The 25,722-nt window shown below is 43.0% G+C and overlaps 1 protein-coding gene across 4 annotated transcripts in view; it reads left to right on the top strand.

Annotated features, from left to right (window-relative positions):
• Nucleotides 1-22,359, top strand: part of vti1a (vesicle transport through interaction with t-SNAREs 1A) — a 116,099-nt gene extending 93,740 nt beyond the window's left edge. For 2 of the 4 annotated variants that reach the window (XM_040039440.1, XM_040039439.1), the window contains one exon: nucleotides 18,346-22,359. In XM_040039440.1, coding sequence (XP_039895374.1) covers nucleotides 18,346-18,439 — 94 coding nt within the window. In that variant the 3' untranslated portion in view covers nucleotides 18,440-22,359. The remainder of the gene's footprint in view (nucleotides 1-18,345) is intronic. The other 2 variants (XM_040039442.1, XM_040039441.1) reach the window with 1 other exon arrangement.
• The last annotated feature ends 3,363 nt before the right edge of the window (nucleotides 22,360-25,722 follow it).

Raw genomic sequence — 25,722 nt, 5'->3', positions numbered from 1 at the left:
TTCTAATTGGAGCAGAAAGCAAAGGATCAATGTTGGCTGTAATTGCCTGACACAGGGATGGGTGTGAGACTTTATTATCATTAATATTTAGACATGATGTGGGAGGACCCGGCCGAGGCTAAATGTACAACAGTGGTGCAAACCTTTGATCTCAGGAGAAAAGCAGATCGATTGAGGGTTGGTGAAGAGTGGCTAAAGGAAGAGAGGTCGTGGAAGTGGGGCTAACAGGAAGCACGAGTTATCGTGACCCACACCCTGGATTCTATCGGATTTCTCGGAAGTTTCCCTTGGCTCGGAAAAGGCCACGCTAGGCCTCAGTCCAGAGCGGGTGCCATTAGGCATTCATTAAAACTGCAGTTACTGAAAGAGCAACAACTCCGCGGTTTAGTTTCCTTCATTAATCCCACTAGTTTAGCTTTGGATTTAGTTTTAATAGTGAGAAGAAGCAAAGATGACGAGATAATAGTCTTTGTTTTGTTGACATAGTCCATTGTCAAGGAGATGTAACAAAATATGATGGAGGAGGAGGCCCTGTGGGGCTCAGGGCTGCTACCTCGGTGTCAGCAAACACGACATAATGTTACTTAATCTTATAGGTAAAGAAGGGGTCTACTTTGTGTGATGGAACACACCCAGCCTTAAAGCATGACTACAGGGGGCTGGGGCTGTCCCCTGTGTCCACAGAGGAGGCTAAGAGCACGCTGAAACCATGAAGCGGTGATTTATACTCTCAGGGCTGTCTCCTCAGTTTTTCACCTGGTTCCCCAAGGACTGATACCTTAATCATTGTACTTAGCAAGACAAAGAAGGGTAACGGGTTGCACAAGTGTGTTAGTTTTCATGTCTGTGACCTGCTGCCTGATATTAGACAGACGAGTGGGAAACCGATCAGGATCCAGGTCAGCCGGGATAATGATCCTAGAAAGAGACTAAATCAGAGAGTGATGTGTTATAAAATGACAGAGAACAAAAGCAATAAAGTTTTATTATTATTTAATTTAAAAATATGTCAAAACATATCCACTTGGTACTGTGATCATATTTGTTGACGGTTTGAAAATAGAGCACCGTAGATCCCATTAATTGCCTTGTCCACTGCTACGTCCCCTTAATAAAATTATACTGTTAATTATTTAATTAATAATGTGTTTTGAAGCTAATCTCTAGCTATAAGGTTGTAAGTATTATAGAGATGCTGACTAACTCTGTCTCTCTATGCATTTCCTCATTCTTAAAAAGAACAAGAGGTGATGCTGGGGTTTTGTGTTCAGTGTTGCCTCTTTGTCTCTGCATTCATCCTTTTTATGCTTGTGTGCATCCCTAACAGTACATCGTGCAGACACTAGCACCATTGTAGAAAACCCCTTGTGCAACAAATGGCCCATTATGTAACTTTTTGATCATTATTCCAGCTTCAGCAGTGTTATCGCAAAGAAATGTGACTGCTGTGTTCCTTCTGCGAATGTGTGCGAAGCATGAATTGTCCAAAGTCCTAAAACAGTAACCAAAAGTCTCACTGAGAATTTATATTATTATAAATCGCACATGAAAATCAGTAAACAAGCCAGCTTTTTGTGCTTTGACCCTCAAGTCTTGGTGATTTCTGTGGCTCACATTTTCAACATTTCTGTTTTGCCACTTGTAACAGGGTCTCTGTTATGGCAGTTAATGTTAAAAGTTAGCTCAGTGTGTTTTTCCTCTGTGCCCAAATGTGTGTGCATTTCTGTTGAGCGTTTGTGTATTTGGCTGTGTGCGTGTGTGACTATGTGCAAGCGGATGAGAGAGCGAGATAAGAAGGAGATGAAGAGTCGTTCAGAAGAGCTTTCTCACTCAGAGGCGTCCCCATCTGTTCGTCTGGGCCTAATTGTTCCTGGGTGCGAAGACACACACACACACACACACACACACACATTTAAAAAAAAAAAAAAGGAGGGAAAGCAACTGTACTCGTCCCCCTGTCCCAGAGTTATTTCTGTAACATTAAAAGAGCGCCACCAGCATGCTCCAGATTATTGCCATGTAAATAATGGCACTTGGCTCGATTCCCCGCTAATGAATGTCATTTACTTTTTTAAACGAGGATTAATTATCGACAGAGGACCTCTCTCTCTCCTCCCACGGGGGAGCTCTTTGCAATTAGCTGCCAAAAGATGGCCGCTAATATTTATGTTTTTTTAAATACATCTATACGTACGCACATGTGCATATGTTCCTGTGGCATGGTGAATAACCTCCTAATTAGCGGACTGCTTAATTCTGTGAGAGACTGCTGAGAGAGACCACTGATGAGGAAGAGGTAAAGTGACCCATGTCGGCTTAATGTCCTTTCCTCAGTTGCGTATGTGGGTTTTTGTTGGACGCTGGTGCTGGACATTGTTGTGAAACTAGGGTAAAAGAGAGAGTGGTGCTGCTTTGGAGCCAGCCTCCCGGTTGCAAAATAACGCAGGGAAAACAAACACGGCCCTCAAATTAGATTTCCCAAAACATAGCATTCCCTCTCATTTTACACACCACAGTGGCCAGCGGACGAGAATAGACTAACCCGTGAAATCCGCTTCAGTTTCAGAATGGCACAGTCGCTGGAACACTTGATAAACGAAGGCCCTCTGAATCTATCGAATAGCGCTGCTTTCTTCAAAATGCAAGATCTTAATTCTTACCTAATTTGCCAGTTTTGCATACATAGTGGAACTGCGAAGGCAATGTCAATGTGCTATCATGGCTGGGTATAGTTAAAAACTTTTTCCCCTTACTCTCTCTGTCTTTAACTCTTCTGTCAAATCCACCTCTTCGTTCCTCACTGCTTCCTGCCCATACGCTCCCACACTTCTTTTTCCTCCCGTACACCAAGCTGTCTCTCTGTGCGTGGGCTGCTAGAGCTAATGCACTTAACCTAAATGAAGGAGAAGATGAGACTGATGGGTAGGTCTGTCAGCAGTGACACTGCATGAGGTGTAGGCCGCCTTCTGAGCGCAGACATTAAAATGCCACACAGCTAAAAGGGTTAAATTTCTTTATAATGTTTGGTTTTATACTTCTAACTTGTGAATTGTTTTTTTTTTTACCATCAGACCATGTAAGACTGTTTGTGTCAAGGCAAACATTTTTTGCCAGTCTCTAACTCTTAACTTTTCAGCCATTTTGGCAGTTATTTAAAGCCCCTATCTAAATGAGCAGGGAGAAAGCTATAACTTCAGTGTCAAAGGTCAGGCACTTTTTCTTGGTGCCACTATCTGGAATCACCAGTACAAAAAATCCCAAAACAGTTTAGGCATTTGGTGAACTTTTCCAGGCATATTTCATTTTCAGCTCAATACAAACTCCATGCTAATTCATATTATAGACACAGACAACTAAAGTAAAGTTTTTGTAAAAAGTACATTTATTTACATGTTTACTGACAAAGCAAATAGGTCTGGCTGCCACTACACAGCTGAAATACTCCTGAACCTCAATTATGTACATGCATGATTGGCTAATATGTCTTTGTGCATGCCTAATATTCCAGGTAAGTGGACAGTTTTTGTTTTTGTTTTTTTTGTCAGTTGGAGAAATGTCTCATCACTCATCCAAGTGTCAGCTAACGGCAGGTTTCCACTGCCTTATAAACTGTACAGTTGCATAACGACTGAAACTAGTGCCATTGCCTAACAACGTCATTCAAATGAGTGATGAAACGCTTGTTCCACTGAAAACACCACATCCAGATGAACAGAATCAATTTCTGGAAGTGGGTAATGTGTTTCCTTACTCTCATAGATTCTGAATTTTTTGAGTGCAGCATCCCTTCCTTGTATAAGTTATCTGGCTTTTCCAGATCAGATCAAAACAAACCTTGCAATTGCACCACATGCACCACAGTGTTTTTCAGGAGTGGATCTATGCTCCACATTACTTAAAGTACTGCCTGTATATCTAAAATAGGGCTTGTATGTCTAGTTTGTACCGAGGTCACGTCAAGTGTGCATAAGGAAAGAAGGAAGTGAGACACAGTAACGGTCTAGAGGTTTGTCATGTCAAGACTTGTCAATTGGATGTGGTACAAACAGTATTAACTACTAGCTGACAAGTGGTAAGACTTAAAAACATGCAATGGAAACCAGAGATGGTGACTGTTTGCCTTCAAAACAAAAATTTTTGTGTCACTCTTTAGTAAGTGTTTGCAGTGTCTTCCATGCAAATTACAGGAAACAGCAGCAATCTGGCATCAACCTCCTTTGGAGTGCTGGTAAACAGTCAGGGAATTTCCCTAATGATTGGAGGTTACTTGGAGGTCACTGAACTGTTTGCTTGAAGCCTACGTCCACACGTACCCGGGTAATTTTGAAAACACGGGTACGTGTGGACGTAGCCTTAATCACTTGACCCTGCACTGTCACACATCCAAAATAGCAGACAAGTTAACAAGGGTAGCGGTCACATGACTACAAAACCAGGATAGAGAATTTTTAAAAGGAAAGACCCCGTTTAGACGAAGTGCTCCCCAAGCCTGGACCTAAGCTGCGTCTGCGACGCGACGTCAATAAAATACCTGATATATTTTAGGGGTGAGTCAGCACGAGGCCAGTTGAAGTGAGAGCTGCCATGCTAAAGGGGGTTTATGTGTCAGACTTGCCCACTGAGACAGAGGTTATGATAATAGATAACTGTGAGAAAGCCTTGGATGGATGGAGTCTAGCAGAGGTGGCAGTTACTATACCGTGGGCTATAGTCATCCCCCCCCCCATTCGGCTCCGTGTTTTATAGCTAGATTCTGTTGCTGCTCTCTGGCTCACCTCTCAGTGTGAAATGAGCAAGTCTCGACTATCGTCCTCAGTCCGCCAGTCGAGCTCACAGTTACACACGAGCACTGCCAAGAATGGTGTTTCTGCCTGTGTCTAAACATGTGGAGCTGTATGATCTGCTGAGTGGGTCATTTGACGTGTGTGCTCGGGGAAATGTTTGTGTGAACATTTAAGTGTCTGCTCATGAACTTTAAAATGGATGGGCTTTTGGTTCGTACATGTTTACACTTGCAGTAACATTAGGAGAGAGAGCGCTCCTAAATAATAAAATTAAGAAGTACGACATTCTTGCATCGGCAGTGTTTTTCCTCCTTCTTCTCTGTCGTTTCATTGGCCCCTCTCCTCACTTTCTTTCTATCTTTCTGTCAGCAGGAGGGTGAGGGGCTTGCTCCAGGCTGCAGCAGGTTTAGCTGATTCTGAGGAGTGCGAGAATAATTTGGGATCTGCTCTGTTTCATCATCTGCTGCTGTCAGAAGTTTGTTTCTGAAGCAGGAGCCTGAACATTTGCTTCCTCGGATGATGTGTCACAAGTGGCACTTTGTTGAGCAGTTGTGTTTGTCTTTGGCAGGTTTTACATGGTGGAGCACGAGTGCAGATTGTGCAGCGACCAATCGTGCTTTCTGTTCAACATAAATCAGGGCTTTGTCAGAACTTGTGTTCTTGTTGTACAGTGTTTGATTTACATTTGCATTTATAAGTTCGTACAGCTCCACCAAAGATAAACGCCTACATAAATTTCCCCTTTTATTCCCCTTTTATTTTTTGTTATAGGATATATTCAGAAAAAAAACAGGCTCAATATTGTTGCAGTGTTGTTCTCAATGTTGTCAAAATACAGACATACAGGAAGCGTTATCAGGTGAGTCAGGCTTATGGAAGGTTAAATGAAGTATTTTTCTTAGGATGCAGTAAAGATCAGTGGTATGATTTCACCTGCTAGTCATTCAGTAAATCTTCTATCCAGGTTTTCTTTGGATTTGAAACACATTTGGCATAAAACTGATTGTTGCTGCTGTGAGTTGAACAGGCTTTTATCCTGTGTACCTGTGTAGTTCAAAGGAGAATCTGTGGAAGTGGATGTTAAGCAGTCTGAAATGTTTTTAAAGTGCACATGTGCATGAAGTGTAAGTGAATAAATAGATAAACAACCACAAGACTTTGCAGACCGAGTCCCCCTGGCTGTTGGCCAAACAGGTAATTCCTGCGGCATAGTTTTGGAAGGGCCACAGCAAGCCAAGCCTGCCTCAGCAGTCAGACTGTCTGCACATTTCTGTTGCTGATGGCATACCAGGGGCGCCATTTTCCTCTCTGAGACAGACAAGCCAGAGGATCTGATTGGCCTTCCGCCAATGCACACTCACAAAGACTCCTTTGACAGCAGGTCAGTCGGTTAACCAACCAGTAGGCAGAGGGATAAGACAAAAAAAATCCTCACCCTCTTCACTCCTAAGCTTCATGATTAAAGGGTTCTTAAAGCTAAAAAAGGGGGTGCATCCTAGTCTTCTCAAAAATGCACAAGCAGTGCATATTTTCAGGTTTATTTGTGGTTTTGTATACCTTTACATTTCATCGTGGCAAGTGTTTGCTGCCGCCACAGACGTGGATCTGAGTGTGTGCTTAGAATTCATGCGTAAATATTGACGTGTGCTTGTATGTTTTGTGTGCGGGCTTAAATCCTTGTGGCCAGGCTGGCATGAGCATACCATAAATACGCTGAACAAACATCTGCTGTTATTCTTCCCCCTTAGCCGCCTGATATTAGCTAATAAAGGCAACGATATCAAATCCAGTTCACGATCATGCAACAGTATTTTTTGTAAGCGAAATATTTCTGAGATGGTAAATATTAGAAATGTTTAAGGCCAAACTTCATTATAAATTAGCGCTAAGCCTGTGCTCCATGATTAGCTCGTCGTGGTTATGATGTCAGCGGAGCCTCACATCTTATATTTTCATCATAAAGCTGTGTAGGAGCTGACGCACTACCTTAAATAGCTGTTGATGTTCTCCTGTGCGCTCATTATCTCTCCAGTCCAGGCTTTGCTTCTCCGCTTTCTCCTGCCGCCCATCTTCTCCCCTGTGTATCGGCCGCTTTGCATACGACTGATGTTTAAATGCTGCATTGTTAACTGACGTGGGGTAGCCCTTTGCTGACCCGGGAGGTATTTGCTCGTTTGATCATGGGGCAGCAGTTTTAATGTATCGAAGCAGCGCCGCTCCGTAAAGCCCCTAGTATAAGTAGAGACAGAGGGCGAAGGCAGGGCGAGGGATCCGTTGGTTGCAGGTCTGACAGTACAGAAGGAAGGTGATTATTAGAATATCTGTTGGTCAGCAAGGCCAAAGGGAACGCTGCTGACCCTGCATTTCCTGGTTATGCTGTGCTGGTGGGTGTTGGTATTTCAAGGGGTTTTTTTTTTGGGGGGGGGGGGCATTGCAAGTTTTGTGGCAAAGATGGAGAACAGGACTCCATTGATGAACAGATTCAATATTTCCATCATAGTGTGTGTGTGTGGTTTTTCTTTATAACACTTTAAATATTTGCATACAAGGCCTTCTTCTGATGTTTATTTCTTATGCTCTATCTGTACGAGATGCTACACTCTTTACACTTTTTTTTATTTCCACACTATTTATTTTGTGCAGAACTGTGGTTGCCTTTAACATCCAGCCATTGATTCACTTCCCACAGTTATTTCTGCTCTTAGTTTGTCATAAAGACTAGACAAAGATAACTGAAAGGCCTCGGTGTCAGTGAAAACCACGTTGCCTTTTACATATGGGTCTCTGGATACAGAAATCTCACTTCACCAGCTGACAACACAAGAGAAAGAAGTGTTGAGAAAGAGGGGAAAAAACAATGACACAAACAGAGTACAAGTTTGTGTTTGCACCCTGGGACCTGTGTATCAAGACCCTGGCTGCACTGAAGCTAACCGGAGGCTGGCCCCTCAAAGGAAAATATTGAACACCCATACAGCCCTTTTGCCTTTTTCTTACCATTCTTTGCCCCCCCCCCCTGCTTTCATTCTCTGCTTTTCTTTTGGGCTTATTTCTTGTAGGGTGTCTTTCAGAGTGGCAGTGACCATAGATACCAGGAGGGGAAAAAAACCTGTGGAGAAGAAAAAAAGAGAAAGAAAGACACTTTGTTCAACTTGATGATTAATATTTGATGGACAGTTCCCTCATGAATTTCCCATAGCATTCCATAGTGGACTTGTGATGTGCAGAAGGCTGCGAATGGAGATTGTTTGACTCGATGCACAGCTCATCATCAGCATTAAGTGGCCTGCTGTTTCCACTTTTCCATAAACAAACAAGAAATACAAAAACTAAACGAAAATGTATCTCCGAGTGCTGGAAAATCAGCTAATTTTTTTGTCCCCAAGATTGAGCATGCGATTGTGTTTCTAAGCTCGTTTGACACCGTTTTCTAAAAAAAGAGTTCCCTTTAAATTCCCTTCAGAAATATAATGTTAATAAGCTTCAGATTACCTCCCTCCCTCTATATCTGTGTCAAGCAGTGTGTATCCTCATGAGATCTCACAACTGGATTCAGTAAATATGGATTGCCTCTTTTATTTCCAAACGTCCCAAAGCAACCCAGATGCCCCTTGACTTTTGAACCGCGGTTCACAGAAAAGCAGAGGTGAAGCAGCAATCTGCATCTCTCATGGTGCCTCACGCCCACATTGTTTCTGAGACTGAGAGCGATACCACATGAGTTTACCTCCAACGGTGAAAAAAAAACAGAAAAATAAAGAATTTGAAGGAGAATTCTTAGTCGATTAACTCGGGCTGTCATCATCCGCCCCTAAAAGTTTGTCTTCTCTTTCTGTTTCCCCCTATCATTTCCCAGTTTCTTCTTTTTTTTTTGTAGAAGATTGACCCTGCATGGCTGCAAGTCTTGATTAGCAGGGCTTCAGAGCCCAGAGTCTATTGATTGGGCCTCCAGAGCACTAAGCAAATGTAGCAAGAGAAACAAGTCAATAATGCTGTTACTGCAACAATCCCTGTCACACTAGTGGCTTCCCCCGCACACTCCAAATAGTTATTTTTCATGGGTTGGCGGTGAAGCACGCAATTATGAGAAAATCAGTGTCACTAAAAATTCTGGTTGTCTGCACTTTCTCGTCTTCTCCTTCTGTCTCCGTTTGAGTCTCTCTATAAACTTTTGTCTGTTCTGTCCGTTCGGGATATCGCTTTACTTTTGTCTGTGACTTCATTCATGTAAAGACTGCTACACGAGTTTATTTTAATCCATTACTTGACTTCCCTTTCTCACATCTCCCAGGTCACTACCACCTCTGTCTCTCTTAGCTTAGACATGGAGACCAGGGAAGCTAGTCTGCAAATTTAATGGAGCAGCATGGATTATTTAGACTGACTAAAGCCTCCCTTGTAGTGTCAAATAGGGGGTTGTGGGATGACATTAAACCCTTACTTTCTCTGTCTCCTTTTCTTTCTGGCTGCTGCCTTCTGGTTAAAGTGATCTGTACCTGCATGTCCAAACAACTCAAACCTGATGGTTCACATATTCTTTAATTGTTGTGTGTTATTTTACAGCAGTTTTCCAGACGCCCTCCTGTAGTTTTCACATGTTTTACTCAACACTGCCTTGACGGGCAAGCATGTGCAACATTACTGTTGGCGGAGGGTTTTTGCACGCATGCATGTAGAGTCTGACACTGCGAACCTTTGCTTGCTCAGTTCTTTCATACCTGCAGGGTAGAGAAGGAGCCAGAGTGGCCTTAGGGTCAAAAGGTCAAGTTCAAGAAATGGCTCTTTCTCTCGTTCATCCGTGACTCTGAAATGAAATCCAGGCTTTGGCAGTCTGCTTTCGGCCCAAACTCACATGCAAACGTGACCTCTGACATTAAGATGCTAAGAGAAGTCACAGGTTCTTGTTGCTTTCTTTGCAATCAGGCTTGCTGCTGTCCTTAATAACTGGGATAGGTTGAAATAACTAAAAGTTCACTTTTCACTTTATTTACTAATTTCAGCCCAGTTCTTTAATCTATTCTCATAGAATGTGAATTTCTTCTAGTATCCTTTAGTATAAGCCACTGCAAAGATATGTAGCTGCTTTAGCATGTGGACCACTCGTCACATTTTTATGCTTATAACTTGAGACAAGGAGACATAATAATAGAGATAATGCTGTATAATGATCCAAGCTGCATGTATAGAAACGAGCAGGCAGTACATGATTGCGACTTGGTCAGCCTTGGGTTTTTGTTTAGTGTTTTTTTTACATTTGTGTTAGAAAAAGCAAGCCGTGTGGGTGTGTGTACTTGTATGCTGTTTGTGTGCGTGCTAGTGGGCAGTATCACACCATCATCTGAATCAGCAGAGAGACAGGATGCAAAGCTAAACCACACGGGACTTGAAGCAAATATTTGGAGAGTTGATTTGAAACGGCAAACAAACAACATGCGGAGGAGCTTCCTCACCAGTTAATAAAAAAGACTCAGACATAAACACTAATATCCTCATAGTTTCTTTGGTTGGGAATCCTAAACAGACTTTTAGGTTGTATTTTTGAGTAAAATGCAGTTGACAGCACCTCACGACTTGAAGCTGTCGGGACAAGTTCTTGTAAAGATAAGAGCCCTGATTTTGATATGTTTAAAAAAAAAAATGCAGAGATAAGGAGATAGTTTTTTTTCTTCCGCAAGTTATCATAGCTCTGAATTACTGCTATAAACTCTGAAAATAGTTAGGTAGTAGGTCGGATTTCTCAGCATCGGCGTTGGTGTTACGTGTCAGGCCGTGGATGTATTACTCAGCTTCAGTGGGGGGTTTTTCTGCAAAAGTAACAGGTTACGCTGGGAAAAAAATGAAAGTGAGCAGTTGTTCTCAAATGATTTATGTGCTTTAATGACATTTCAATACTGAACAAACAATAAAAATTTATGGACACCATAGTTTTGGAGGCCTGCAGCTCTAATGGCTAATGTTATGCCCTTTTTCATAGGGGCCAGTAATCGGATCTGCAGCTGGCCCCTGGCCTTCACAGAATGTATACAAGGGGGATTTTTGTGTTTTGGGAAATCTTAGCAGAAAGAAGAAATAGTGAGAAATGTGGGGATATCACATCCATATCTTCTGCAATCTCCAAAAATACTTGCTGAATAAATAAAATATTTATTTTTTCATAATTAAAATGCAGACACGCGTTACTCTGCAAAGGTTTCAGCCACTGGACGTAGTCTGTGGAGGCTTCTAAAGCAGTGATAAGATTCCTTTATTTAAAGCCTGAACCATGAAATTATTGACATTAAATTCTAATTTTGAGAAACTGGACAAATTACCAAAAAAAGGGAGATAGATATAAATTTGCATTTATGAGTTTTAATTTGTATATTTTTTGTTACAAGCAGCAGGAAATGTAAACCTCTCAAAAACTCATGTATCACATATGATCCACTTGTATTACATTTACACAAGAAATCATTTATTTTTATTACTTTTCTGTTCTTCCTGTGCAAATTTCACTGGAAGAATTGTAAAGAGAACTCAAATTACAGTTTAGTAGTTTTCTTCTTTTATTGTTTTAAATGCCAGTTATTGCTACCGCGATGTTTATATCTCAGTCTTTTTCTTTCCGCTTCTAAGGCTGTGTTCAGACCGAACCTAAAGTGACGTTTTTGCACGGTGAAATTACGTTAGTAGTTTACGCAAAGACTGGTAATAACGCAAATACACACCCACGCAAGTTGGAAATGTCTAAACCTGGAGGCAAAATTTGCTCCACTTTGAAAGCTCGATTTGACTTCACTTCTGCAGAAAAAGATTGCTCACAGAAAAGTGAGTAGAATAGTTTGACTTCCTGCTAAGTTCTAAAAATATGTTATTAATCGATTCCAGCTGTCGGGTTTACTTTAGAAGCAAGTATTTCTCTCGTTGGTTATTTGGGGTAAATATGCAGCATGTGGGCTACGAAATGGTCCAAAAACACTCCAGCGATTGAACACATACAAAAACCAAATTTGCCACTATGCTGCTCTGACAACCAGCTAATTAAGATGAGCCATTTTCCATATTAATCAAATAATAAAAATACAGTTGTATGAGTCAGAAAACGAGGCAGAATGGCTCTGATTACGGCAGCCTTGTGGAGTATACATACACAGTTTGGAAATGTGGGCTGTCGGCGTCGTCCTGTTGACTATAAACCAGCGACTTCACAAACACACGGGGCAAAAGAAAAACAACTTGGACTTGGAAATTTGAGTTAAGAAAAAGTAGGTGAGGGGAAAATAAGCAATATAAGAACTGAATATGAGCAAGGGGACAAAAAAAGAGGACACAGCGATAGAACAAAATAGAAGGAGGGGGGAGGATGGAGATGAGAGCGGTAAGACAGAGGAGGGTGAGGGTTCGCGCAAGGGAATGATCTGTGTATGTTTGGAGCTCAGAAAAGCCACCTGTACATCACAACCGGATGAGGAGAAGCTGTAGCAGCTACCCGAGATTGCTGCCGGCAAAAGAAGTTCTTAAAAATTCCAGACACAGTTGCAATATACTCTCTCTTCCTCTTCTCACCCACTCTGTGTCTTTCCCATTTCCCTCTCCATCTCCCTCATTTCTCTCGATCCTCTTTTTCATCTTCCCCACACTCACATACTCTTGCATACTCGCCTCCCACTCTAAATTTACTCCTTCTTTCTCCCTCCCTCCTCTTTTCTTCCTCCTTCTCTCTCCTTCAGTCGTTTTCTGCCCTCCCTTTCTTCCATCTTGCACCATTTTTTTTTTCAGGAGAGAACTGGGTCCCAGTGTAGGCTGCTGCTGGCCAGGGTTGTTAGCCACCAAATAAAAAATGGATGAACTTGTAGGGCCCCGGTGCTGTTCTCCTGCATCTAGTTGGTGGAAAGAGAGGGAGTAAATTGGAGATGGAGAAAGGGAGAGAGAGAGAGAGAATCAGGCTGACATGAAATACCTTGCTCAGAAGACGTCTTCCAGATAGAAACCTGACCGTCTTTAATGTCAGTTTTTTCTCAGTTGAGGGGGAAAAAAATAGTTTTTGTTAGTACAGGTCAAAAAAAGGTCTGCAGCTCTTTTGGGGATCGATGATCTCAACAAATAAATATATTTATATAAACTGTGAAACTTGTTACATTATAAGTGAAAATCTCTCAGTTTGTGAATTATATGCTGTTTTCCTTTGATTTAGATTTCAATTACATTGAACGTCTCTCAGGTTTGGATGGCTGACTGGATGAAATGAGGCATTTGAAGACATAATTTTTTTAAATCTAGGCTGTTCATGCTAATGCGCTTATCTTTACAGTTGAGTGAGCATTTGAGTGTTAAGGTGTGAAGCAAGTTCCTAAATATTGTTTCTGTTTTGAAGTAATGTCAGTAAACAGCTTCCAGTTAGGAGCAAACTCCAGCTGTGCCTGCTTATTTCTAATAATCAGCATGTCTCTCAGACACCCCCGTGGGGGTGATAGGCTAAACATACGTGGTGGGATCAGATCTCTCCAACAAGCAGGTCAGCTTATTATCCCCGCACAGCAACGTGAACCTGATCCAGGTGTTCTGACTTGTTCCTACTCATCTCATTTGCGATTGAAACATTGCACGTTTTTCCCGCCTTCTTCTCTCAACCTGGATTGTTTGCAGGCCAGGCTCAACCTTTTGTTTTTGTCGTGTGTGTATGTGTGTGTGTGTGTGTGTGTGTGTGTGTGTGTGTGTGTGTGTGTGTGTATGTGTGTGTGTGTGTGTGTGTGTGTTATGTGGCCGGTTTAAGTTTGAGCCCCAGACCGAGAGCAGCTGTGTGTATGTGTGTGTGAGCAAGCGTGTGTGCCTCCACAATGAAACATTTATTCGTATTAGTTTGTGATAACAAGTCGAGGCATTACTTAGGACTTACCCCCACCAGCATTTCACCTCCGTGTCCATCACTCAAACCATTTGTGAACACATTGATCCTTCCCCCCCCCATCCCCTCCTCCTCTCCCATGCTGTATATTCCCAGGGTTTGGAAGGAGAGCCAGAATGGCTCAGACAGCAATTGATTTTTATTTTATTGGTCTACTAGTGGAAAGAGGTGGGATAGGGGAGGGCCTGAGAGATGCAACTCCGCAGCTAAGTTTGCTCTTAGTGGGCTGTGTGTGTGTGTGTGTGTGTGTCTCCAGGTGGGATGGGCCTATCTGCTTATGTCTGTCTCACAGAGAATGTTTTTGTTTTGGGGTAGGGGCTGTTGTCTGTCTGTCTGTCTGAAGGTTGTGTGTGTGTGTGTGTGTGTGTGTGTGTGTGTGTGTGTGTGTGTGTGTGTGTGTCTGACACATGTGAACACAGACATGCAGCTTTTGATGGCTCACAGAGGTGGCTGGACATGAACACACACACACACACACACACACACACACACACACACACACACACACACACACACACACATGCGTGTGTCATTTAAGGTATTGGGGAAATCTGAGGTGCTGATGGAGCTGGCACTAGGGACTTGGACCTCAACACACACACACACGCACTCTCTCTCTCTCACACACACGCACACACACACATAGCTGAGGTGTATCCCGGTGCTCATTAGAGCTGGTAATAAGGCTGTGCTGCTGGAAAAGGAGGGAAAAAACAGGGAAAGGAAGAGAGGGAGGGAGGAAGAGGGTGGGAAGGGAGAAAAAGGGGAAAAAAAAGGGAGATTTTAAATTTTAATAACACTGGTACGATTTTGTAAATCTTTCCTGACAGAAAAGTCCTCATTATTTTCATCTGTCTCCGAGGAGCCTCTCCAGCTTTGCCTCCGCGGGTAAACGGACCTTTCGCGCTCTCCCTCTTTCTCCTCTTTCTCTCCACCTCTCTATTGCTTTTTCCACACTTTCTGTCTTTCAGCTGCTTTGTTGTCTGTTTCCGATCTTTGTGACTCTCTCTCTCTCTCTCTCTGAATATTTCAGCCTCTCTTAGATTAGTGCTGTAAATCTGTTTATTTCCTTTTAGTAAGGTGTTAGCTGACTGGCTGTCTGCGATGAAGGAACATAAGGAGCCAATAGCATTTCCAGTACTATGTGCTGTGATTGGCTGACATTTTAGTTAGAGTTACTGTTGGTCTGTTTTTGTGAGAGTGTTTCTTTCCTCCCCCCCCACCGGTACGGGGCACCGACACAGGAAAATACTTGAGGATCATAGTATCAGGTATCAAACTCACTGTGTGTAGGAGTGTGCATATGTGGGTCAGCAGGTACACCCTTGTACCTGCGGTCTTTGCGTCACTCACACATCCCCAAATCCTTCCCTCCACTTACACGCACACACACACTCACACTCCTAGCCCCCCTCCACCTCTATGTCAAGTGTCAAAACTGGAGGATGGATCCGGTTTGATAAGTTCTGTTCTGTCTGGCCACGTGTCAGGGCGGGATCAACTATATAGCAGAGGAAAACCATGTTCTTCACTCTCCTACCTCCCAGTTTTGGGGATTTTTTTTTTTACTTCTCTTTTTTGGGAGTATTGGGGTGTGGATATTTTTAGGGTAGATTTTATTGTAGTTGTTTCTGGTAGCTTTAGTACCTTATTTGACTTGTTAGCTTATTATAAAAGGAAAAAAAACAAAGAAAAAAATAGTTTGACGTATGAAATTTCATCAGTTTGTGTGGTTTTGTTTCAAATGGATGAAGAATAATTTCCCCATCCTCTGTAAAACGTAACCAAGTAGTCATTTTCCAGCCTTCTTAGGTCTGCAGTGGTTAAAGAGTGTGATGGCTGACTTTCATGTCCCACTGCTCATATGTCAGTGGGGAAAACTGTGGCTCTTTACAGTGTCACAGACACTATTTTTCAAACAGTTTTCAACATCAGTGAAGTGATTTATGACGGCACCTCCACACACTAATTCCTCCAATCTGTCTAGCTAGATCCGTGTGTGTGTGTGTGTGTGTGTGTGTGTGTGTGCGCGCGTGTGCGGCCCCCCTTCAGGTCATCTGGTCTAAATTGACCTTTGGTCGTAAGCTTTGCAGGATCTTCTCGGTCTGTGTGAACTATTGCAAGCATTAAAGTAAAGATGTACTGTTTATGGCTCCCCCTCCAAGTTTCTGATTGGCTGCCTCTTGCAAACAGAAGCACCTGAGGTTAAAATATTGGGAATATCCCTGCTCTATGACATCAGAAAGATTTGAGTGGAAAAAAACTTGCCTAAAACCAAATGTTGAGAGCAGTGTGATGCCCGAGCTTTTAGCTTTCACATGTGCTGACCTAATTATTTGAAACTTTGACCATGTTTCATATAAGCGTGCACTATTTCATTAGTGTGTGTGTGTGTGTGTGTGTGTGTGTGTGTGTGTGTGTGTGTGTGTGTGTCAGAAAAAGAGGAAAAAGCATTAACGTTTTTGGACGGGCCACTCCTAAAATCTATATCCATCTTCTCTTTAAAGGTTGGAGTTGCCATATGTGCTGCTTTACATTTATACTTCCAAGACACGTTTTCTTAGATTGGTGCACAGAGGATCAGTTAAGGTCAAAATAATGCATTTTTTTAAAAAGATGTGTCCCCAGAGGGGGGAGGAAAAAAAAAAACTTCTTAAACCGCAGCACTGTCATATTCCTTACTGCTTTGAACATTTAAGTGTTTGAAGTTATTCCACGTTGTTTGCTACCAAATCAGACTCCTTTAATAAATGCCGTTTTAACAGAATTGAACCCCCCTCCACGAGGCTAAAACTAACTTTATGTTCATTTCTCCACTGCAAGCCTCTACTAGCCCCCCCCCCCCCCCTTTTTTTTTTTCTTCTTTTCACCCCAGCTGAAAAATTAGCACAACACAAAGCGAGCTGGCTTCTTCTAACACACTGCCACAGATACACACACACACACACACAAGCGCCTCCTCTGGGTATTTGACTGGGATAAATAATCATTGTAAATAATGAATGTCAATTAATAGGGGGAGACGTGTCCTTGCTAAGCATGCTCTGATTAGTGTTTCACTGGGATCTCTTCCCCCAGCTGGCTTCAGCCAATCATGTCAGCCTCATCCAAAACACCAGAATAAAACTGGCCTATCACAATATATGATATCATCTAATACTGCCTCAGCTTACAGGCATATGGCAAATATAGTATTATCTGTCACTATTCTTTTTACAATTTTTTTTTTACCTCAGCAGTGAGGTAAAAAATGCCACGTGTGGGTGTGTGTGGGGTGGGGGAGGGATACCATAGCTGTTGCTTATGTTGTTCGGGACATGGTTTGCTATAAACAATATGACAGTGTCATAATAATGTATGCATTTATTCAAGGATAAACTGTCTACTTATAAAGCAGTGCTGCTTACACACAGTAGTTGTAATGAGCTCTCTGGTGTTAGCGAGAGCATTACAGCATGTCAGAGAAGTGTCCTATTACTGGAAAGAAGTTCATGGCGATTGGTTATATATTGTTTTTAGTTTGTAACAGTATCCTCTGAATCTCATATAAAGCAGTTGATAAAATTTGTTGTTATGCGGCCGAGAGTCTTTTTGCAAAAGGAAATACAAAGATGTAAAGCATCAAAGCTTGTCTGTGGGATTTTTGTCATCCTTCCCTTCAATAGCTTCATCAGTTCTGCGCTTTAAGCCAAGCAAACGGTCGAGGCTTTTGCCAGCCCGAGCTGGTGGACCAGAGGGAGGCCGCGAGCTCGACTGGTGTGTCAGCTCAGACTTGGAGTTTAGAGGGTAGCTGGGTGACTGAGCAACCAGCCAGCGCCCTCCCCTCCCTCGGTGATAAATGGCCACAGCATGGGCTATTCATCTCCTGCTTAGAGAAGTGGACAGTGCCCCCCTGCTCGGCCTCTCCTCCACCCCTCCACATGTCAGCAAATGTGATAATTCTCTCATTTGTCAGGAGCAGTGGAGGGTTTGGAATCCGTGTGTGTGTGTCTGAGTGAGTGCATGTGTGCTGATGCAAACTCTGGAGAATTTGGGGGACACATGCTAGATAAGTTGCTCACTTACCAGATGCCTTGCTCTGCACATCTTCACTCCATTCCTCATCTGGTACTTTTGTGATTTATTTATTTATTTATTTATTTTGGGGGTGTGGGGGGGTCAAAGCCCCCACTCCCCCACACCAACTTTACTTCGGTCACAGTGGGAAAATTTAAATGAGCAAATGAGTGAGTCGTTTTATGGCAAATTCCATCAGTAATTCAGCGATTTTTTTTTTTTTATTACCTTCAGGAAACTACTGAGCCACTTTTTCCACTTTATTGTGCAAATAAAGTTTAAGAGCCTGTCAGCTATTTGTGTGCGTGTGTGTATATGTTTGCATGTCATGCTTGTTTATAAGTGTGTTGGTCTCTTTTGCATTTGTATGTTCATGTCTGTACACAAATCAGCGTTGTTGTTTTTTACAGAGGGTACACACATGTAAGCAAATCACTCTTATCACGATTGTTTTATCCAGTCACGCTGTGGTTTTATGACGTGTGCCAGCGAGTGTATAGCGATTAAAAACCGAGTGTTCAGACCTCATGGTAACAATTAAACAGGATCAGGCTCCAGTTGACTTTCCTCCGTAGACCCGTGAACCTTTTCCTAATCCTTTTCGGTTCTTTCTCTCTGCAGGATCATCCAGAATCGGGTCCTGGTCTTCATCCTCGGAGCCATCATCCTCCTCACCATCATCCTGGCCATCTATTTTAATGTGCGAGGCCACTGATCTCCCCTGTACGCACATGCATATATACACACACACACACTCCCTCCCCCTAAACGCAAATACACACACTCTCTCTTGTGATTAATAGCGACAAAAGCGTTGTTCTGCTGTAATTAGGACAAATGGTCCCCATGAATCACTATTTCCAAAGCCTGACAGCAAGCTTTTTTTTTTTTTTTTTTTTTTTTTACCATTTCTCACTCCTTTTTTTGTTTGCAGTTTCTTTCCCTTTTTCCCCCCTTTCTCCTTCTTCCCTTTTACTCTCTTTTTCTCTTTCACTTTCTTCTTCTCCTTCCCCCCTCCTCCTCTGCCTGTCAGGCTCGTTCTTACATCTCCAGGGACTAGAACGGGGTGAGATGTTTTTATAATAGTTAATATTTTTCATGGTGTCGTCCTCAGCGTGGTTTGCAACCTGGTCATATTTTTTTCTTGTGTAACTTAATGGAGGGCTTTTTTTGTAGTGTAGGTGGGTTTGGTGTTATTCAGGGTGTGGGGATGCATGAAAGGCAGAGAGAAACCGAAGTTCTACACACATCTGTGGGTTTGCACGTGTGCATGCATGAGTGACAGTCATGGATGGGGGCCCGCACTGCGTTTCTTATTGACACCAACAGTAGGCACACATACTGTATTAGCTTCTGTAACTAAATGATTCAGCTGTTCTTCTCCCCACCAATCACCCTACCCCTGCACAGCTCAGAGGACAGTGCCTTCAGTTTAGATATGCTGTTCACACTCCTGCTTTAAAAGGCTCAGCAGAGCCCAAAATAGACAAGTGGCGCTGCCTTGAAAAGAGAGGATGCACGCAAAAAGGTTGAGGTTAGTTCAGCTTGTGTTCATTGAATCAAGGTGAAAGTATTTTGGGTTGGTTTTTTTTTTTCATTATTAGGAGGAAACTGGTTGCAGTTTTTGTTTTCAGGAGCAAAAAAGTGGTTATTTTAAAGAATTTAGAGATTGAAGAATATTAAATAAAAATTGCTCTTTTAATGGATTTTAATGCAAAAGAGACCTGACCTCAGCCTCCGTGAGTACAGCACAGAAACAAAGAGAAATGCTTCAAATGACATTGTAACCACATCTGGGACATCAACCCTTCCCAAATACATACTTCATTAACTGATTCCCAATTATAAGCGTCATACTGTATGTACTAACATTGAAATGGACATCATGTATAGTGTTTTTGCTCTTACTAAGTGACTCTGTTGCTATTTATTTATAAATGTAGAGTTTCCATTCAGATTTCTGTGTTGGAAGTGTATATTTTTGTGATGTTGAAATTATTCAGAATTAACATTAATCACATGTTTGTTTCTTCTTGATTTGTGGTGGTTCTCTGATGCAGACTGTACACCAGGACCAACTGAAATATGTGTATTTCTAGTCTTTCATCTTAAAGGCTTTTTTTTTCTTGATTTCTTTCTTCTATAAATGGATCTAGCTTGTTTCAAAATTTGTACTTTTTGTTCTTTATTTTCTATGTAATCTTCGGAGGTGTGAGATGGGACCCTTGTTTCTGTGTTTGTGATGATGTGATGCATCTGCAGGTGTTTGAAAAAAAGGCGTGCTTGAGTTTACCGGCGTTTAATTCTTCGGGGGGAAAGCCATTCTTTGGGGACTGCGTTTGAAAAATCTAAATTTAAGAGCATATTTTTTAATTTTATTTTTGTTTGGCGGGGGGGGGCTAATGCTAATGCAAGCCACAAGCTCGCACACGCATGGAAACACACACTGGTGCGCGCGCGTATGTCTCTTGTGGTTGGTGTTCCCAGTGAGGACATTTGCTATTCTGTTTCAGGGTCATAGTCTTCATTTTTGAAGATGCGGGGGAGTCCCCATCCCACCATCCCACCCCACCCTCCCCCACCCCGTGCTATCGTCCACCATTTCACAGGCCCTCACCAGCCGCGGCGCCGTGGTCTGCTTCAAAGCCTCAAATTAATGGCCAACAAAATAGTGTGTCTCTGACCGTCCCATGCGGGGCCGACCCACTAAGAGTTATCATTAAAGTGAAGCAATAATGAAAAAAACGAAGGAAGGAAGGAAAAAAGAAGAAGAAGAGCCGGGGAAGGAAGCGAACGAGGAAGCGTGGAGGTGGGGGGTGCCGAGGGGGGGGTTAAATCCCAGGCAGTTTGACAACAAACCTCATCTGGTAATGACCCTCAGTGATTGTGTTTTTACCCAGTCAGCGTGCACAGTGTGTGTCTGTGCGTGTCTGCATGTTCAGCCTACCTATGTGCTGATGTGCTCTCTCTGTCTCTCCTGCCCCCCTCCCTCCTTCTCTCTACCTCTCCTGCCACCTTTTCCTCCTCCTCCCTGTCCTCCCCTCCCTTCCCTCCCCTCCCAGCCTGTCAGATGAGCGGAGCGGTAGCTAGCGAGTGAGCGGTGGAAGGCAGCGTGGCGGCGGCTTCTATTTGAAGTTGTAATGGTGTCAAAAAGTCAGGGCTGACTGACAGACGTCAGTCCCACAGGGCCTCATTAAAAACAGACCCACTTGACAAGGAAATAATTGAGCGCCGGCGACAACTCGGGGGCCCCTCCGCGTTTTTAGATGTTTTTATTTTCTTTTCATTATTAGCGCCGAGCTATTATGTTCATTAAGAAATAGCATTAAAACAAGTTTTTTTTTTCTTCTTTTTTTTTTTAAAAAACGGGCGAGGGAGGGAGCAGGGAAGGAAGACAGGATGCATGGAGGTGGGAGATAACGATTTGTTTAGAGCCCCGGTTCTGTTTTATTATTTAAACAGGAGCGCTGTCATGTGATACCTTGGCAGACGTTGGCTATCATCTCTCCCTTCTTTCTCCTTTCCTCCCTCTCTTTCTTTCCCCCCCTCCTTCTCTCCTCTGTACTCATCCCTTACTTTTCCCCAAGCTTTTATCTTCCCCTCCTCGGTCCGTCTACATCTCTTTCTCCACCTGCTCTCTCTATCCCCTTTTCTTTCTCTCCCCGTTGAGCGGCGGGTGTCATTGGAATATGAACTAGATTATTCATCAGTGCCCCCACCACCCACTACCACCCCACGCCCCACTACCACTCCCTCCAATCGCTGATTTGGTTTTCGACAAGCGTCTCACCGCAGAAGGCTGAGGATGAAAACTTGTCAAAAATAGGTTATATCTTATTCCAAGGGGCAACAATAGCAGCAGGTACAGACACCATTTAATATTTAATTTAGGCGGGTGGTAACCCTCCTTAAGTGACTGGAGCTGCGTCTTCCATACAAACGCCAGGAGAAAAGGAGGGGTGGGTGAGCAAGAGGGGAGAGCAATTAATTATTTGATGTCTGAAAAGTGATTTTTGAAGCTCTCGCTGCCTTCTCCTGTTTGCCAGGGGGGGAAAAAAAGGGATCGAGTCTTTGGGTGTCCCGGTTCGCTTTCCACACACGTTCCTTATCTTGGTCGCCCCCCCGAGAGCCGAAACATTTCCACTCGTATCACGTTACATCCACATGATAATTGTTCATATAGTAAAAGGTTTTCAGTCTCTTTATGTTATCAGTGGAAATTATGAAATCTTCTACCACCACCATCTTTGCGACATCTCGCTAACGTTCCCAGTCATTCCTATCCTCACCGGTCCTCTCTATCCTCTCTACGTGGTTTTACATAGAAATTATAAAAGGAAGGTTCCTCAACAAGGAACCTGTGTGATGCACCAACCATTGCAAAAGCCCGATGTTTGTCAGCCATTTAAGACGACAAGGGATTGTGACAAGCGTCGTTTGAGCTGCCTGTCCCCCCAGCGGAGGGCGGGCCTTAAACGGCACAAACAGCGCCAGTGGTGGGATCGCAACAGGAGGGTGGGCGCTGCGTCTTCAGGAGTGTCCATGATGCTGTCACCCACTGCACACGCAGACACAGACGCACACAAACACACATTCATGTACATTGAGAGAGGCCCAGCAAGAACAGCTAGCCAAGAAAAAGAAGAATGGGGGGGGGGAATCACAATGGCACTGTTTGAGGAGTACAATGAATATTCTTCTGTTTGATTCAGCAGACGTGGACGCATATGCGCACGCACACACACTGCTGCACGTATGGTCCCAATAAAGACAGGCACACACGCTCTAGTGTGGAGCTGTTAGAAGAGGAGCCATGGTCTCCATTTGTACATGCCACCAGTTCCAGCAGAATGGCTTTCTTTCTCTCATCAGCCCATTATCTATCTGTTTTTTCGCCCCATCAGCGCTGTCAACCGTTTTATTAGTGTTTGTGCTCACAATGAAATGACAAAGGCCCCCATTATTTGAGGAAGTCGCAGGGGCCGCAGCCATACATGCATGCACGGATGTCCGTGTGCTCGTGGCCGGTGTTAAGAGGTGATGCCGAATCGTCCACATGCGCATGTATCCGTCTCGAGTTATCGCGTTCCCTTCAGTTCAGCCAATTGAGACTCCGGGCTGATCCTGAGTTGTGAAGCTGACTTTTTTTTTTTGTGATCTCTGTCAGTGTCTGTGTTTGACATCTGTGATTAAAGCGGCTCTGGATCTTTGTAACCTAGATGCTGTGTCGTAACTTGCACACAAACACTTGGTGGGGTCTCCGACTGACTCCGCGGGAACGAGTAAGGAGGTACGGGAAAAACAAGAGCTGACATTTACAAACCGAATGTGGCGCTGTGTGCTTCCTTTCGTATTTTAAAGGTGAAGCAAGCCGTGTGCTGAAAATCCTCTTAAGACATTGTGTCGTGGAGGAAACAGAGATGCAGAGCCAGTCCAGCTTTCCCCCACCACCACCAGACCCTATCCCTGCCTCCTTACTCTTCCTTCCCTCTATCTCCATCACATCTTTCCCTGGTAGAAACACAACCTTTGAACTGAAATTAACACTTTCCACTACAAAGACAGCGGTAATCTTCAATGTCATTTGCATGACAATGAGGTTATGTAGATAATAGAGCTGTCAGTGGATCTTTTTCCCCCCACTTTTTATTCTTTTGGTCCCTTTAACTGCCTCATCAGTATGCTACAATGTGTCCAAGCAGATATTTTATGACATGCTGGAGATTATTCTATTTATGTTTTTTGTTAAATGGATTTCTATCATTGCAATTGAGCAGTGAGAATGAGCGCATTCTGTGACTGTTGCGCGTTTGTCTTGTATGGTTTCTCCTGTGTTGCCGTCCATTTTAAAAAGACAAATGATAGAAAGAGAAAGAACATAAAAGGAGAAAAGTGGGAATGAGTGCAAAGCAGCCCAGGTTGCCTGGAAGGCACTCAGTGGCCTGGACGTTCTGAAAGAGGAGGGTTTAGTTGAGCTCGCCCTTGTACAGTAATTTACTTTGCATATGGTGTCTTAGCAGACACGATTCTAAATTTCCAACTGGGAGGCATCAGTGGAGGAATCACTGTCTTCAAAAGACGGCCTGCCAGTCACGCTCCTCCCGTAGCTAGAGATCTGAGCGTGCGGTGATAACCCGCGACATCTTTCTGGAAAAACGAGGAGTCGATCAGCTTTGATGGAGCACATCCGCCATGACAGGCTACTGAGGAGCTCGCTAATGAACTGGGGAAGGGGGGTGGGCATCGCTTAGGGTAAGAGCACAGAGGAGAAGGGTAGTTGAGTGGGGAATGGATGGATTGATGGATGGAGAAGGTATACTTGATAGTTATGAGGTAGCCTCTGCTTTAAGATATTCAGGTAGATGGAAGAGTGCCCAGGTTAGAGAAAAACAGCTATGTGTTTGTTGAGGAGAAACAACCCCCACTCCACTACTTACATCAGCTCGTTACCCCTCCAGCACCAAAGGGTGGGGAGGTTTTTGTGGTTGTTTTGGGGTAAATATTCATGAGAAGGTACCCAATCCCAGATCTCTCCAGCCAGTTTTTTCCATCTATTCCAGGAAGTTTGAGTCTTTTGAATGGGGGCTACCACCTATTTGTGTGCTGGGGATCAAGTGCAATAATCCTCAACCTCTACACGGGTAAGGGTCATTGGGCATGGCAGATATGCACAATGCGTGGCCATTTTTAGTCGGTGAATGAAAAACATTTAAATTTTACGCAAAAGTTCTTCATGTACTTTTAATCAGTAGTATAAGTAAATAAGCTAGAACTATTTTATAATAAGTGTTACAGTACTGAGCAAAAGTCTGGAGCCACCCCTTATTTCTTTATACTTGACTTTTAAATGGCCAGACTTTCTTGTAGTTTTTAAAGGGGTCATGAATCACAGTTGAATAATCATAAGCATAAAAAGGAAGTTAACTCAAGGGATAAACCAGACAACTTAGCAAAGACCAATGTTAAAGTGTATCTTTAGGCACTTTGTTAGTAGCAGCCTGTCTCAAAGCACGTAATTTGTTTCCAATTGACAAAAAATACAGGAGATAAAATAGTAGTTTTGTACTAACAAGGTGATTCCTAAAGAGCTATTAGCTGAAAACCTGGCATAGCTCAGCATGGTGTGCAGTGTGTCAGTAATACAATTTGAGATAACTGGAGAAGTGGTGGACAATAGAAGAAATGGTAGGTGTGGGAAAAAAAACTCTACAGCTGATGGACAGAATCTGAAAGTCATGTCCTTGAGAAATAGGAATAAATCCAGCAAAGACCTCACACAGGACCAGAAGATGCATCTGACCAGTTGATCCATCTACTGTTCGCTGAAGCCTCACCAGAAATGGTCTCAGTGGAAGGGTCACTTTCAAGAAGCTGTTCCTAAGAAAGGTAAATGGGGAGAAAGGGCTGAGTTATGCCAAATTACACAAGAACTGGATTGAAAATCAGTGGCAAGAGGTCTTATGGAGTCATTAATCTATATTATAAATTACTAATTCAAATCATTGTTAATACTATCAAAGACTCACCCTATGGGCATTTGTTTGTTAGTTTTTTGGAGATCAGCTACTACACATAATCTATGTAATTATTATTTATTTGAGTGTTATTTAAATCATTCTCAAAAACAATAAATCACCTCACCTATTTCCCATTTTTCTAGCAAAATATGCAAAAATGAAAGATGGCTCAAGACTTTTGCACAGCACTGCAAGTGATAACACTGTTTATAGGTATTTACCGCTCACCCTGCACAATATGAACCAGGCCTTCCTTCACCTTTATGCTGTTCTCAACACAAACAGCCTTGCAGACAGGCTTACTCTTCTCACACACACACACACACACACACACACTCGCTTAGTTTTACACACAAACACACACCGCTCTATTGAGACATATGGATGTGGCAACAAAATGCACAACTTTTTGTTCATCTCAAGGACTTGTGAGGGCCCAAGTGAACTGAGAGGCCATATTGATTTTCCCTCTTTTCATGCT

The sequence above is a fragment of the Simochromis diagramma genome, unplaced genomic scaffold (assembly GCF_900408965.1).
Source record: "Simochromis diagramma unplaced genomic scaffold, fSimDia1.1 OVJJ01000402.1, whole genome shotgun sequence".
Lineage (NCBI taxonomy): Eukaryota > Metazoa > Chordata > Actinopteri > Cichliformes > Cichlidae > Simochromis > Simochromis diagramma.
This window is presented reverse-complemented; position numbering and strand designations above follow the sequence as displayed.